Source organism: Thalassophryne amazonica, chromosome 10 (genome assembly GCF_902500255.1).
Source record: "Thalassophryne amazonica chromosome 10, fThaAma1.1, whole genome shotgun sequence".
NCBI lineage: Eukaryota > Metazoa > Chordata > Actinopteri > Batrachoidiformes > Batrachoididae > Thalassophryne > Thalassophryne amazonica.
The window spans coordinates 102223926-102239949 of NC_047112.1; the positions used below are offsets into that span (position 1 = coordinate 102223926).

General features: G+C 40.6%; 1 protein-coding gene across 1 annotated transcript in view; it reads right to left on the reverse strand.

The window, feature by feature from the left end:
- zgc:172121 (uncharacterized protein LOC337599 homolog) overlaps window positions 1-16024 on the reverse strand; it is a 31753-nt gene that overhangs the window by 11602 nt on the left and 4127 nt on the right. Inside the window, exons 2-4 of the mRNA XM_034180655.1 lie at window positions 1113-1180; window positions 846-1018; window positions 645-748 (exon numbers count right to left, since the gene is read on the reverse strand). Of these exons, the coding sequence (XP_034036546.1) occupies window positions 645-748; window positions 846-1018; window positions 1113-1180 (345 nt within the window). The remainder of the gene's footprint in view (window positions 1-644; window positions 749-845; window positions 1019-1112; window positions 1181-16024) is intronic.

The window sequence follows — 16024 nt, forward strand, 5'->3', positions numbered from 1 at the left end:
TTGTTTGGTGTTCCTTACATCGACTGTGTCTCAGAGCACCAAACACCATGTACTTCTGGACAGGTAGTCCAGAAGTACTGCAGGTAGGCTGCAGTTGTGGAATATGGTGGAACTGGAGGATAATGGGTTCCTGGATGTGTCATGCTTAATTATTCTCAAGTCTTCTGCAGTTAACTTTTATCTTTTCTTCTTCACACTTTTCTTGCAACCATGTTGGCTATTTGCTAAAAACGTTTTTGATTGTTCAGTAATCATGTCTCAAAGAACTAGTTATTTCACAAGTGTTTCATCCCTCTGAAAGGAATTTCAGTTTATTTTTACTTTTTTTTTTTTTAAGCTCATTTTACCTGAAGCTGCCTAGTAATTATGCACACGTTGTTACAGGGTGATAATCACTTTAGGCCACAGCGTCCCTCATTACACAAATGCATATCACCTGGGAACGCTTAAATCCAACAAGCATGGAGGCTTGGAGGTGTAAAACAGGTATAGAAATAAAGAGGTCAGAATACTCATTTGCCTAATAATTGCACATGCAGTGTATTCTCAAAATGAAATGCCACATTTTTTTTTCTTTTTTTTTTAATTAACAGGCTCCATCAGATGTATGCTCTTTTTGTAATGATGACAAACAATCTGCTCACCTCAATGCTCATCTCATCTGCATAACATCCAGAATACTCTGAGCCATCATGAAGAAACGCCCCGTACGGTCCAACAGAAGCAGCCACAAAGGGGCATCTTTGTCCTACATACATGAAATAAACACCACCAACATACGCAGACACTGAGCCACTGATTTCACCATTTTCTTCATGTACCAAAACCTCTGCACAGTTTTCTACCTGTCAAGTTACTGTCAGAGAGACATTTCTTCACAGTCTCTCTGGCAAGATGAACTCCAGACATCAGCAGCTCCCCGGCTTGTTCCGAAGTCAGGCCCAGGTATTTGATGAAACCTCTTATACTCGCCTGGTATGTGGCTGTTGTGATAACATCAGCACCGCTGAGAAGAAACCTGTCCATACATCACACAGTCACCATTCAAAACAGTTCAAACTCATTTTTACCAGTTCTTCACATTTAAATGTAATATTTCATAAAAGCCCCACCTGTAATGAACATCTCTGATAGCCTGGGGATTCGTATGTAAAAGCCTGGCATTCCACAACGGATCTACCTGGTGTGCGACAGACACAGACACACACACCATTTATTTCCATATGTGATCTGTACCAATGTCCAAATGTTATCTGCACAGTTGTTGATACAGCCTCGGTCCCACCGAATAATGAAGGCTGAAGAAGGAGCCACGCATGGGTGTGGGGTGATTATTTGAAGAATGACCCACGCTTTCATCTATCACGTATCCACTATGAAGGTGCCACTATGTGCCTCTCTGTACCCCGCATGTGCCACGTAGCAGCCTCTAGTGAGCCACGACCGACCTGTCATTACAGCCTTGAATGGCTCGCATCAGCCACACTAAGCCACGTAGTGCCATGATAACACCATGTTGGCGCACGTTTAGACATGAGTTTGGTCCAAACCTCCAGCCCTCCTACACCTGGTAAGTGTGGGTTTTCAATTCACAGAAGCATTTAAAGATGTCCATTCTTTTTTTTTTTTTTTTTTTTTTTTTTTTTTTAAAACGCAGTCCAAAAATAGACACTCCATCACAGTTCTGCAGTTGTGCGCTGTGCGCCAGGCTGCAGTCCACTTGTAATGCATCAGACCAGCTAGACCCGAACCACGGGTTCCTGGAGAGCCGCCTCTGTGCTCCTCGCTGGCTCTGCGGCTCTCTGGCTTTTTTTTTTTTTTTTTGCGGCTTTAAACACACAAAACTATGTTTGCCTGTTTATTTCTGCAAAATCGCTCTTTTGCACGCGCGCTGCTGTTGTCCTTTCATGGACAGCCGCCTCTCTGCTCTTTCTGGCCTCCTTTCCATCCGTGGCTTGCTGGCTTTGTTTTTTCCCTGGCTTTAAGCACAATCATTTTTACAACGTAAATCCACTTTAACTTTGTGTTCGTCCATTTATTTCTGCAAAAGCGCTCTTTTGCGCGCTGTGCCGTTCTGCATACAGAATGAGGTGGCCGTTTTATTATATACACCTGTGGATCATTTTCAATATATATATATTTCTTTATTTCTTCCGCAGCTTAGAAGTCACCATGATACAACTTTTAACTTTGTGTTATGTCTTCAAAGTCAGTCCACACAGCTCCTGCTCTTAGCTGCTCCACTGGAGTTATTATCTTCCATGGCTTTAAACACACAGCCACTTTCACGCAGTCACCCAAATTTTAACTTTGTGTTATGTCTTCAAAGTCAGTCCACACAGCTCCTGCTCTTAGCTGCTCCACTGGAGTTATTATCTTCCATGGCTTTAAACACACATCCACTTTCATGCAGTCACCCAAATTTTAACTTTGTGTTCGTCCAATATTGACTGAAATATCACTCTTTTGTGAGCTGGCATTCTGCCTAAATGCTCGTTTGAAGCGTGATGATGAGTCACTGCCTCAGTGCGCACACACAGCGAAGCTCATGTGATACATTAATTCCAGAAGTGATTCGAGGTGTTTTCGGCATCCAAAGTTTGACAGAAAATGATTAATCCGCTACAAAATAATTATTTTATATAGAGTCCAGCACACAGAGCAGGTGGATTTGGTGCGCAAAGGAGGAGACCCGCTCCAAAAATAGCCTCTCAGGTCCTGCCTCAGTGCGCACACACAGTGATCCATTAACAAGATATTAAATCAACATACTTTTACATACAACAGACATCAACATACAGACATACTTTTACAGCAAGGAACTGTTTTATCAAGCTATAAAAAACATTAAAAATAATTACCTTAAGCTGTTCAAAATACATCCCACATGGAGCAGGAAAGAGAAGGAAAAAAGTGTCCAGATGAAACAGTCCTCTGTGATGCCAGAAGTGATTAGAAGTGTTTTCAACATCCAAGGTTTGGCAGAAAATGATTAATCCACTACAAATTATATAGAGTCCAGCGCACAGAGCAGGTGCAATTGTGTGCGCAAGAGGAGGAGCCCCTCCAAAAACAGCCTCTCAGGTCCTGCGAAGGTGCCAGGCGCATGGATAATGGACTTTTTGCAGACTCGTAAGCACCACGCAAATGCCTCTAAGCCGTCGCAGTAACTCGAACACAAACTGCGCCACGCTGTTGCTGCTAAATTTTGAACATCTTGAAATTAGCGCCACGCTCAGTGAGGAGCCTCGTTAACTGACGATAATGCCTCTAAGAGCCACTCTGAGCCACTATAATTCCACGATAGCTCACGAAACAAAAAAAAACAGGGTGCGTGGCTCCTTCTTCACTCGATTGGACTGAGGCTATACCATGCTTCAAATTAAACCACATAATGACAAAGACAAACCCTGGTTTAGTCATAAACTCAGACAGTTGAGACTGCAGAAGGAGGAGGCTTTCAAGGTCAATTTCAATTTATTTTCATTTATATAGCGCCAAATCACAACAGAGCTGCCTCAAAGCGCTTCACACAGGTAAGGTCTAACCTTACCAACCCCCAGAGCAACAGTGGTAAGGAAAAACTCCCTCTGAGGAAGAAACCTCAAGCAGACCAGACTCAAAGGGGTGACCCTCTGCTTGGGCCATGCTACAAACATAAATTAAAGAACAATTCACGGACAAATATACAAGAAATGCTGTTGGCACACAGGACAGGAGGGTCGCCAACACAAATACAACTCCCATCTCTGGATGGAGCTGCACCTTAGGGCCCTGTCCCACTGGCGTTTAGGAGGATTTGCGTATGGATTGCGCACAAAATTGACCCATATTTGCCAAACAGCCGCAATATCCGTGTAACATGCCTGTATGAGTCGGCCGTCATCCGAACACGTCTGTGATCATCCACAGAGGCACGCATGTCCGCAGCCAGGATTTTTGAGCTGTTCAAAAATCTGTATGCGGATAACATCCGCCTTACATACTCCATATATACTCAATGCATACACAATACATACTCACTCTATGCGCTGTATATCTGCCGTTAACCGCTGATATCCGCAAAAGACGGGGATTTGCGGCTTGGCAGCAAACCAGGACAGTGTGTAAAACAGTTATATTGCGTGCCCATCATGTCCACATCACAAACTAAAATATGTTGTAGCGAATGCATACAAATTGGCCACGAATAATGCGTTTTTATTACATCTGCTTTGCAGCTGATTTGCGGACAGTCTGTGAATGCATAACAAACACGTCACGTAAACCCAAAGTGCTAATTGTGGCAGAAAGCGACATACCTGTCAGTCAGTGCCGGTCCGGCTGTGTAAATCCACAAAGACGTAGCTGCTGCACTCGTGTCTCCTCCAGGACTTTTATTTAACTCCATCAAAAGGAAGAGTTACTGTTTAGACAACTCACACTGAAGTCTGTTTTCTGTGACACTCTCAAAAAAAAAAAAAAAAAAGACAAAAACAAACACCGTCTCACACCCGAGCGGCTTCCCCCTCCAGCTCCCCAAACTCATGAACAGTTAACCCTTGCATGACAACATGAACATTAACTCTGTGATCAACTGTCCAAGTCCAGCACTTGCTCCAGAGGCTGTATTGTTGGTGTGAATAGTGATGCCGAAAGGCCCGAGTGTGCTTATTTTATGACCGTAATGCAGATGCCGTGCACGCGGAACATGGGCGCGATGCATTCATAATACACCCGTAATACTGCCGTGATAATCTCAATGTGTCGGATCAGTTTCCTCACTACATGCGTTATATAACCGTGATTGTTCATCATATATTCACCATATATTATTAATATAGCCGTAATGCATACTGGGACATTTATCATTTTTGGCCATTTTTGTTGCGGACGACAACGAACGCCTGTAATTTGTGCACTCAATTCATGCGCAATTGATCCCCTCCCCAGTGGGACAGGGCCCTTAAACAGAGAGAAAAAACAGAATCAGGCATCAGAAAGACAAAAAATACTGGGAGTATTTTACAAAAAATAAAGAGTCAAAGTACAGGTTTGGGAAGGCGGTTAGGGAAGCTAAAAGGCTGTATGCTGAGAAACTTCAACATCAGTTCTCAGCCAATTACTCTACTTCTGTCTTCTGTCTGAGATTTGAAAGACATTGGTACAGTCCTCTTACCATCCGCTTTGATGACCATCAGCTCCAACCCAACAGCACCTCCACCCCCATGTCCAACTGGGATCTGCTCCCCCATACAACTGCTCACAGCAAGGCCCCCCAACCTCCTCCATCACCACACCCCTCTCCGTTCATGAGAGGGATGTCAACAAGCTCTTCAAGAGACAAGACCCACGCAAAGCAGCCGGACCTGACTCTGTCTCCCCATCCATACTGAAGAACTTTGTAGACCAACTGTCCCCTGTATTCAGACATCTTCAACACCTCACTGCAGTGGTGGGCACAGTTCCGCTAATCCGCTAATGTTTTCATTATCAGATTAGCTTTTCAGATAACTTAGAAAACCATTGCAAAATGTGGACTGAATTAACAGTAGAAATATTTAATAATAATCATATGCCGTTGTAGAATTTGCTAACAACTGTAGTTTAAACACAGAAAAACTGTAATACCAAAAACTAAATTAAAAGAGATGATGTGTCTGTTTAAGCTATTTTTAGGACATTTAAACATAAGGTGACCATTTTTTGCTCAGATGTTATCTTCAAAACAGGCAATTAACAGATTATCTGTTCCATATGTTTGCATTGTAATTGTTAACATGCAAAAATAAAGATTTATTTTGCATTGTAATAATTATTAATTAATGACAGACAGACATAGTAAATAGTTACTGCATTTGTTAGTACTGGTAGGCAGATGCCAGTGTTGTCTGTATTTGGCATCTTCACAATCATTCATTCATAAGTATATACACATGACTATTTCAGAGAGCCAGCAATGACAAGTCTGCCGCAGCAGATGCCAGTGTTTTCTCTACCTGCCGTGGCACATCCCAGTGTTTCGCCACTTTCCATATACAGGTTTGGGCACCCCTGATAATTTTCAGGATTTTCCTTTATAAATCATTGGTTGTCTGGATCAGAAATTTCAGTTAAATATATCATATAGGAGACAAACACACTGATATATGAGAAGTGAAATGAAGTTTCTAGCATTTACAGAAAGTGTGCAATAATTATTTAAACAAAATTGGGCAGGTGAATACATTTCAAAATCATTTTATTGATTTGAGTACATTTAGCACTAATTATTAGAAGACAAAATTGGTTTGGTAAGCTCATGGACCCTTAACCTCCTTAGACAGGTGAATCCAATCATGAGAAAGGGTATTTAAGGTGGCCATTAACAAATGTTTCCCCTCTTTGCATCTCTTCTTTTTTTTGTAATTTATGTTTTATTGATTTTTTTCATGAACAACTGAACAAAAACGTGAACAACATTCAAAAACAGATAACTTTCAAAAACAGGTAACAGTGGGGGAAAATAAAATACAGGCATTAAATGAAATCGGGTCTCACTTGACGTATAAAGTCCAGCCATTTTGTCCAGCACTCTTCAAAAATGTCCATCTGTGATCTAAGCCTAAAGGTTATTCTTTCCATTACAAAAATATTATATACCAGATCGATCCATTCGTTAACTGTAGGAGAGTCCTTTACAAGCCACTTACAAGTTATTGTCTTTTTAGAAGCCACCAACAACACTCTAAACAAATATTCATCAGGTTTTTGCAAATTAAGACACTTTATACTTCCCAGGTACATCAGAGCAAAATTAAACTGTATCCTCCTCTTAAGTATTGTTTCCAGGACCTTATGTATTTCTTTCCAAAAGTTGGTCACGTGGGGGCAGTCCCAAAAAATATCAATCAATCAATCAATCAATTTTTTTTATATAGCGCCAAATCACAACAAACAGTTGCCCCAAGGCGCTTTATATTGTAAGGCAAGGCCATACAATAATTATGTAAAACCCCAACGGTCAAAACGACCCCCTGTGAGCAAGCACTTGGCTACAGTGGGAAGGAAAAACTCCCTTTTAACAGGAAGAAACCTCCAGCAGAACCAGGCTCAGGGAGGGGCAGTCTTCTGCTGGGACTGGTTGGGGCTGAGGGAGAGAACCAGGAAAAAGACATGCTGTGGAGGGGAGCAGAGATCGATCACTAATGATTAAATGCAGAGTGGAGCATACAGAGCAAAAAGAGAAAGAAACAGTGCATCATGGGAACCCCCCAGCAGTCTACGTCTATAGCAGCATAACTAAGGGATGGTTCAGGGTCACCCGATCCAGCCCTAACTATAAGCTTTAGCAAAAAGGAAAGTTTTAAGCCTAATCTTAAAAGTAGAGAGGGTGTCTGTCTGTCTCCCTGATCTGAATTGGGAGCTGGTTCCACAGGAGAGGAGCCTGAAAGCTGAAGGCTCTGCCTCCCATTCTACTCCTACAAACCCTAGGAACTACAAGTAAGCCTGCAGTCTGAGAGCGAAGCGCTCTATTGGGGTGATATGGTACTACAAGGTCCCTAAGATAAGATGGGACCTGATTATTCAAAACCTTATAAGTAAGAAGAAGAATTTTAAATTCTATTCTAGAATTAACAGGAAGCCAATGAAGAGAGGCCAATATGGGTGAGATATGCTCTCTCCTTCTAGTCCCCGTTAGCACTCTAGCTGCAGTATTTTGAATTAACTGAAGGCTTTTTAGGGAACTTTTAGGACAACCTGATAATAATGAATTACAATAGTCCAGCCTAGAGGAAATAAATGCATGAATTAGTTTTTCAGCATCACTCTGAGACCTTTCTAATTTTAGAGATATTGCGTAAATGCAAAAAAGCAGTCCTACATATTTGTTTAATATGCACTTTGAATGACATATCCTGATCAAAAATGACTCCAAGATTTCTCACAGTATTACTAGAGGTCAGGGTAATGCCATCCAGAGTAAGGATCTGGTTAGACACCATGTTTCTAAGATCTGTGGGGCCAAGTACAATAACTTCAGTTTTATCTGAGTTTAAAAGCAGGAAATTAGAGGTCATCCATGTCTTTATGTCTGTAAGACAATCCTGCAGTTTAGCTAATTGCTGTGTGTCCTCTGGCTTCATGGATAGATAAAGCTGGGTATCATCTGCGTAACAATGAAAATTTAAGCAATACCGTCTAATAATACTGCCTACGGGAAGCATGTATAAAGTGAATAAAATTGGTCCAAAATATGAAAATGATTTGCTGGTGAATGTCCACATCCTCTCCAACAGTCGGTCTGATGTGAATATTTAGACTTTTGTGCTGGGACACAAAAGAAATGAACCAGATTCTTCCAATTGAATTCCCTCCAGGAGGGAGCATTTGCTGCAGACCACTGTTCAATACAAATACCCTCCCACTCCTCCAATGTTAGAGTTAGGTTTCCCTCCATTTCCCATCTAGTTTTTATATGGAACGTGTCATTCCCCTTCAAATCACCCAGTGCCCGATATAATTTAGAAATTATTTTTTGATATGGTACGTCCCTGTATGCATTCTTAAAAATATCCATGATTTCTTCATTTGGGTGAGTGACTGTTTTATTAGTTTTTTGTTTAAAAAGTCTCTAATTTGTAGGTACCTAAAAAAAAAATCCCCATTTTGTAATCCAAATTTATCCTTAAGGTCTTGGAAACTCATCACTTTTCCCTCTTTTGCTAGAGTAAAGTATGTTGTAAGACCTTTGTTAGACCATGTCCTAAATGTGAAGTCGGTGGTACTTGGTAAAAACTGTGAGTCATAAGCAAACCACTTGAACAATTCAGTCCCATGTTTTAATTGGTATTTTTTAAGTATATCACTCCATATTTTCAGTGAGCTTCTTATCCAGGGGTTATCAGAGTCTCTCAAATCTTTCGCCACTAGGGGGTCTCCTATCAATGTTTCGACTGGGAAGTTTTCTGCGAGGGAACAATCAATTTCCTTCCATCTTGATTTAAAACTCGATGTACACCAGCCTACCATATGTCTTATCTGAGATGCTTTGAAATAATCATATAAACATGGGAGGCCTAGTCCTCCTTTTGCTTTAGGGAGCTGAAGTGACTTAAACCTAACCCTCGGCTTTTTACCTGCCCATATAAATCTTGAGATAACTTTCTCCCATTCTGCAAAATACTGATCTGGTTTCTCAATAGGAACAGATTGAAATAAGTGCAGCAACCTTGGCAGTATGTTGATTTTATAGTCTCCACTCTAGAGGAAATATTTAAATAGGGGATTATATTCCATCTGTTAATATCTGCTATAATTTCTTTTTTAAGTGGGGAATAATTAATTTCTTCTAGTCTAGATAAGTCCTTTGGTATATAAACGCCCAGATATTTTATAGATGTTTTGTCCCACTCTATCTTGTATTCACTACGCAAATGCTGTGGAGGACTGTAATGAATTCTAAGAACCTGTGTTTTCTGTTCATTCAATTTATATCCCGAGAACAACCCATATTCCCTTAAAAGCTCCGGTAATGATTCTGTTGGTTCTGAGAGATATACTAAAACATCGTCCGCGAACAAGGCTAGTTTCTGCTCCCCTGCTGCCATATTTATTCCTTTTATCTTTTTATTCTGTCTAATCCACTGGGCTAATGGTTCTATAAAAATAACAAATACAACCCCTGGCAATAATTATGGAATCACCGGCCTTGGAAGATGTTAATTCAGTTGTTTAATTTTGTAGAAAAAAGCAGATCACAGACATGACACAAAGCTAAAGTCATCTCAAATGGCAACTTTCTGGCTTTAAGAAACACTATAAGAAATCAGGAAAAATAATTGTGGCAGTCAGTAACGGTTACTTTTTTAGACCAAGCAGAGAGAAAAAAATATGGACTCACTCAATTCTGAGGAATAAATTATGGAATCACTCTGTAAATTTTCATCCCCAAAACTAACACCTGCATCAAATCAGATCTGCTTGTTAGTCTGCATCTAAAATGGAGTGATCACACCTTGGAGAGCTGTTGCACCAAGTGGACTGACATGAATCATGGCTCCAACACGAGAGATGTCACTTGAAACAAAGAAGAGGATTATCAAACTCTTAAAAGAGGGTAAATCATCACGCAATGTTGCAAAAGATGTTGGTTGTTCACAGTCAGCTGTGTCTAAACTCTGGACCAAATACAAACAACATGGGAAGGTTGGTAAAGGCAAACATACTGGTAGACCAAGGAAGACATCAAAGCGTCAAGACAGAAAACTTAAAGCAATATGTCTCAAAAATTGAAAATGCACAACAAAACAAATGAGGAACGAATGGGAGGAAACTGGAGTCAACTGTAAGAAACCGCCTAAAGGAAATGGGATTTACATACAGAAAAGCTATACGAAAGCCATCATTAACACCTAAACAGAAAAAAACAAGGTTACAATGGGCTAAGGAAAAGCAATCGTTGACTGTGGATGACTGGATGAAAGTCATATTCAGTGATGAATCTCGAATCTGCATTGGGCAAGGTGATGATGCTGGAACTTTTGTTTGGTGCTGTTCCAATGAGATTTATAAAGAAGAAGAGAACATGTAAATTTCCAGTCACTGATGATATGGGGCTGCATGTCAGGTAAAGGCACTGGGGAGATGGCTGTCATTACATCATCAATAAATGCACAAGTTTACGTTGATATTTTGGACACTTTTCTTATCCCATCAATTGAAAGGATGTTTGGGGATGATGAAATCATTTTTCAAGATGATAATGCATCTTGCCATAGAGCAAAAACTGTGAAAACATTCCTTGCAAAAAGACACATAGGGTTAATGTCATGGCCTGCAAATAGTCCGGATCTTAATCCAATTGAAAATCTTTGGTGGAAGTTGAAGAAAATGGTCCATGACAAGGCTCCAACCTGCAAAGCTGATCTGGCAACAGCAATCAGAGAAAGTTGGAGCCAGATTGATGAAGAGTACTGTTTGTCACTCATTAAGTCCATGCCTCAGAGACTGCAAGCTGTTATAAAAGCCAGAGGTGGTGCAACAAAATACAAGTGATGTGTTGGAGCGTTCTTTTGTTTTTCATGATTCCATAATTTTTTCCTCAGAATTGAGTGATTCCATATTTTTTTTTCCCTCTACTTGGTCTAAAAAAGTAACCGTTACTGACTGCCACAATTTTTTTTCCTGATTTCTTATAGTGTTTCTTAAAGCCAGAAAGTTGCCATTTGAAATGACTTTAGTTTTGTGTCATGTCTGATCTGCTTTTTTTCTACAAAATTAAAAAACTGAATGAACATCCTCCGAGGCCGGTGATTCCATAATTTTTGCCAGGGGTTGTAAAAGTGGACTTAACAAGCAACCTTGTCTTGTTGACCTTTCAAGCCCGAAAACATCCGATAATTCTCCGTTGATCTTTAATCTGGCTGTGGGTCTTTCATATAGCGCCTTTAGTATAGTAATAATTGGTTCTTTAAATCCAAATTTGAGCATAACTCCCATTTCACTGAGTCGAAGGCTTTTTCTGCATCTAGACTCAGGAGCGCAGCTTGTATTTTGTTTATGTATCTTATAATTTGCAGTGATCTCCTAACATTATCATGGGTCTGACGAGCTTTGACAAATCCAGTTTGGTCTAAGTATATTATTTTGGGTAAGATTGTCTCCAGTCTCTTGGATATAATTGATGTGAATAGTTTGTAGTTAGAACACTCTAGTTTGTCCTTTCCTTCTTTGGGTATAATAGAGATGATAGCCTGTCTCCATGACGGGGGGCCCACCCCTTTTGTAAGGACCCAATTAAAAGTCTTTAATAAAATTGGTGTTAGCACCTCCTTTAGCTTCTTGTACCATACTGCAGTGAAGCCATCCATACCTGGCATCTTGTTAACTTTCAATCTTCCAATTGCAGAGTGGAGCTCCTCTCTTGTAATTTGTGCCACTAATTTTTCATCGTCGGTACCTGTGAGAGTTGGCAAGTTTAATCTATTAAGCAAATTTTCCATTCCTTCATCGTTGTCAATATTTGGTTGTGAATACAGGTTTTCATAGTATCCTTTAAAACAACCCTTTATTTCTTCAATTTCATGCATTACTAATTTAGTATTGGGATCTCTTATCTTATATACTGTGTTGTCCGCTTGTTGTTTTTTAAGTCTATAAGCCAATTGTTTCATGTGTTTAGTACCCCCTTCGAAGTAATTCTGTTTAGTAAACATTAACTTTTTCTGAATTTCTTGGTCGTATATCTCAATCTGATTTCTCTTGTTAGCAATTTCTAGTTTTGTTTTGGTATCAATATAATTTTTGTGTTTTATCTCTAAGGTTAATAATTCTGATTGTAGAGTTTGGAATCTCGCCTCTTTGGATCTTTTCATGCTTGAAGTGACCGCAATTACTCTACCTCTCATCACTGCCTTACAGGCATCCCACAGTATGGGCGGGGTTATTTCATCTTTAACATTAAACTCTAAGTAGTCCTCAATGTCCCTAGACAGCTGTTGGCATGTTGTTTCATTTAAAATACTAGAGTTTAGTTTCCACACGGTCTGTTTTTTCCTCTGAGTCACTGTTAAAGACAGGTATAAGGGGCTGTGGTCTGAGATGTCCATTGTTCCAATGTGGCAGTCCTGGATCCTATTTATTTCTGTGCCAAAAGGAAAAAAGTAATCAATTCTCGAGTAGGTTGCATGTGGAGAAGAATAAAATGTGTAATCCCTCATTGTTGGATTATAGTGCCTCCAAATATCCACCAGCCCAATCTCTGATAACATAAGGTTTATCTTTCTTGTTAGTTTCTGTGATTGGAATGTTCTCCTTCCAGTTGAGTCTAAATGTGGCTTTAAAGTGGTGTTAAAATCTCCTCCACATACACGTATCCCTTTTGCTTTTGACACTATTTGGTCTAATATTTGCATATAAAATTCAGATATAGCACCTGGTGGTATATAGACATTATAGAAGGTAACCAGCTCACCCTCCACTTTACCTTGTACCATTACAAGTCTGCCTTCTTTGTCCTTAATTGTAGCAACATGTTCAAAAATAACCCTCCTGGAAATTAAAATGACCACTCCTCTCGTGTGCCTTGTACCATTAGATGAAAAGAAAATATGTTTAAACCCCTGTTTCCTCAGTTTCTCATGTTCCAGACCCAACAGATGTGTCTCTTGAAGGAATGCCACATCTATCTTCTCCTTTACCAGTTTACTCAGAACTTTCCTCTGTTTTGATGGGCTCTGAAGCCCATTCACATTAAGTGAAAGTACCTTTAGCATTAAATACTGTATTTAATTGTAAGGCTAGCATTTATTCGAGTGTAATTTTCTAGTGAAACAAAATAAAAATACAAAACCCCCACTGTTATCACTAAACTAAAACACACATATACAAACAACATAAGTTTCAGAACATTACATATACTCAGGGTCACTTTGACCCTTAAAGTCTCTGTTGGTGAGAAGAGAGTAAAGTCCCTCCGCTGGGTTGGGGCTCTCCCTAGTGGCAGAGTGGCTGACCTGCAGATACACCCCACTTGCACTAGATGTGTCCAACATTTTACCATTATTTGCCTTTGGCTCAACCGAACTTAAGATTTCAGATATTTAAGAGAACAAAGACAAATTTAAAAGAAATGTTACCTCTCTGTTTGGGCTGCACACTCAAAAATACAAGTCCTCTCCATTTCTTCTTGTGATGGTTTGATCTTTAAACGTCCCTTCTAAACTCCTGCAATTTACATCTCACCCGAGCTCCTATTTGTGACTCTCCTTCCTCAGTCGTCACTTCTTGCCATGAGAACGCGTTGCGTATCTGTTCCTCTATTCTGGCGTCCGCGCCCACCCGCGTAGTAGTCACCTCGATGCCCCGTGCTCTCAGCTCCCTCGCCGCGTCTTCTGCGTCTCCGTAGGTCCGCGGGCCGGTGCTCCAGTGTATGCGAATCCGCATGAAGGGCGTCTGAAAGCGAATGCCCATCTCTCTTAGAGCCTTCTTAATCGGGCCGTAGCTTTTACGCTTCTCCATAACTTCGTAGGCGTAATCATGGTCGAAGAAAATCTGTTTGTTGTTTAGCATTAGCTTTTTCTTCCAGGCGAGTCTGAGGATTGTCTCTTTCACATCATGTCGGAGGAAAGTAATTATCAATGATCTCGGGGTCGCGTCAGTCTCCGGCTTTCGGGTTGAAGCTCTATGCGCACTTTAATTTGTAGAGACATACCGTCTGGGAGAGGTAGTTCCTTTGTGAGCAGGTTTTGGATAAAGCCGGTCACTGATTCGCCCTTGGAGTCCTCTGGCACTCCGTGTATGGGGATATTATTCCTCCTGGACCTGCTCTCCAGGTCAATAACCTTTTCACGAAGTTTACATTGTTCTTTCTTTCTTTTTTCCATTTCTGCTATACGCCCCTCTGCTTCGGTAATAACTTTGCCCTGGTCCTCTTGTGTCTTAGCTAGAGGACCAGTTTCCGAGCTCTTTGGACATTTTTGTAATCTCACGTAGAATCTCCCCTCCAGTCTCTGATTCTGTCTCACTGCTGGTTAGCGAGCCGCCGCCATCTTCCTCGTGCAGCTCCATTACTTCTTTTTCTGTTATTTCTGCTTCAGTCGTGGAATTATTGTTGTTTCTCTGTCCTCTTTTCAATTTGCCCCTTCTCATATCTATTCAAAATAAAACGTAGTCTCTACATTCAAGTGTGGGGGCTTTATTTCAGCTCGGTTGAGTCGGAGCAAAAACTATGCGTTCATTCCCCTGCACATCCCGACCGGAAGTCCTCTTCTTTGCATCTCTTCTAATGAGTGGCAACATGGGAGGCTCTAAACAACTCTCAAATGACCTGAAAACACAGATTGCTCAACATCATGGTCTAGGGGAAGGATGCAAAATCCTATCTCAGAGATTTCAGCTGTCAGTTTCCACTGTGAGGAACATTGTGAGGAAATGGAAGACCGCAGGCACAGTACTAGTTAAGGCCCGAAGTTGCAGGCCAAGAAAAATCTCAGATAAGCTGAAGTGAAGGATGGTGAGAACAGTCAACCCACAGACCTGCTCCAAAGACCTACAACATGATCTTGCTGCAGATAGTGTCTCTGTGCATAGTTCAACTATACAGTGCACTTTACACAAAGAGATGCTGTATGATGCTGTAATGCAGAGGAAGCCTTTTCTGTATACACGCCACAAATGGAGTCGCTTGAGGTATGCTAAAGCACATTTGGACAAGCAAGCTTCATTTTGGAATAAGGTGCTGTGGACTGATGAATCTAAAACTGAGTTATTTGGACATAACAAGGGGCGGTATGCATGGCTGAAAAAGAGCACAGCATTCCAAGAAAAACACTTGCTACTTACAGTAAAATTTGGGGGTGGTTCCATCATGCTGTGTGACTGTGTGGCCAGTGCAGGTACTAGGTATCTTGTTAAAGTTGAGGGTCACATGGATTCCAGTCAACATCAGCAGATTCTTGAGAACAATGTTCATAAGTCAGTGACAAAGTTGAAGTTGCGTCGGGGCTGGATCTTTAAACAAGACAACAACCCTAAACACTGCTCAAAATCTACTAAGGCATTCACACAGAGTAACAAGTACAATGTTCTGGAATGGCCATCTCAGTCCCCAGACCTGAATATTATTGAAAATCTGTGGTGTGATTTTAAGCAGGCTGTTCATGCTCGGAAACCAACAAACCTGATTGAACTGGAGATGTTTTGTAAAGAATAGTCCAAAATACCTTCAACCAGAATCCAGACTCTCATTGGAAGCTATAGGAAGTGTTTAGAGGCTGTTATTTCTGCAAAATATTGCTAAATATTGATGTATTTTTTCTGTTGGGGTGCCCAAATTTATGCATCTGCCTAATTTTGTTTAAAGAATTATTGCACACTTTCTGTAAATCCTATAAACTTCATTTCACTTCTCGAATATCAGTGTGTTTGTCTGCTATTTGATATATTTAACCCTCTGGGGTCCGAGGGCATTTTTTGGACAGTTCACCTGCCTGGCATAAATGTTTTATTATTGCTGTTAACAGCTCTCCCTGCATCCCACAATCAAGTTTTATGTCTCTTTTTT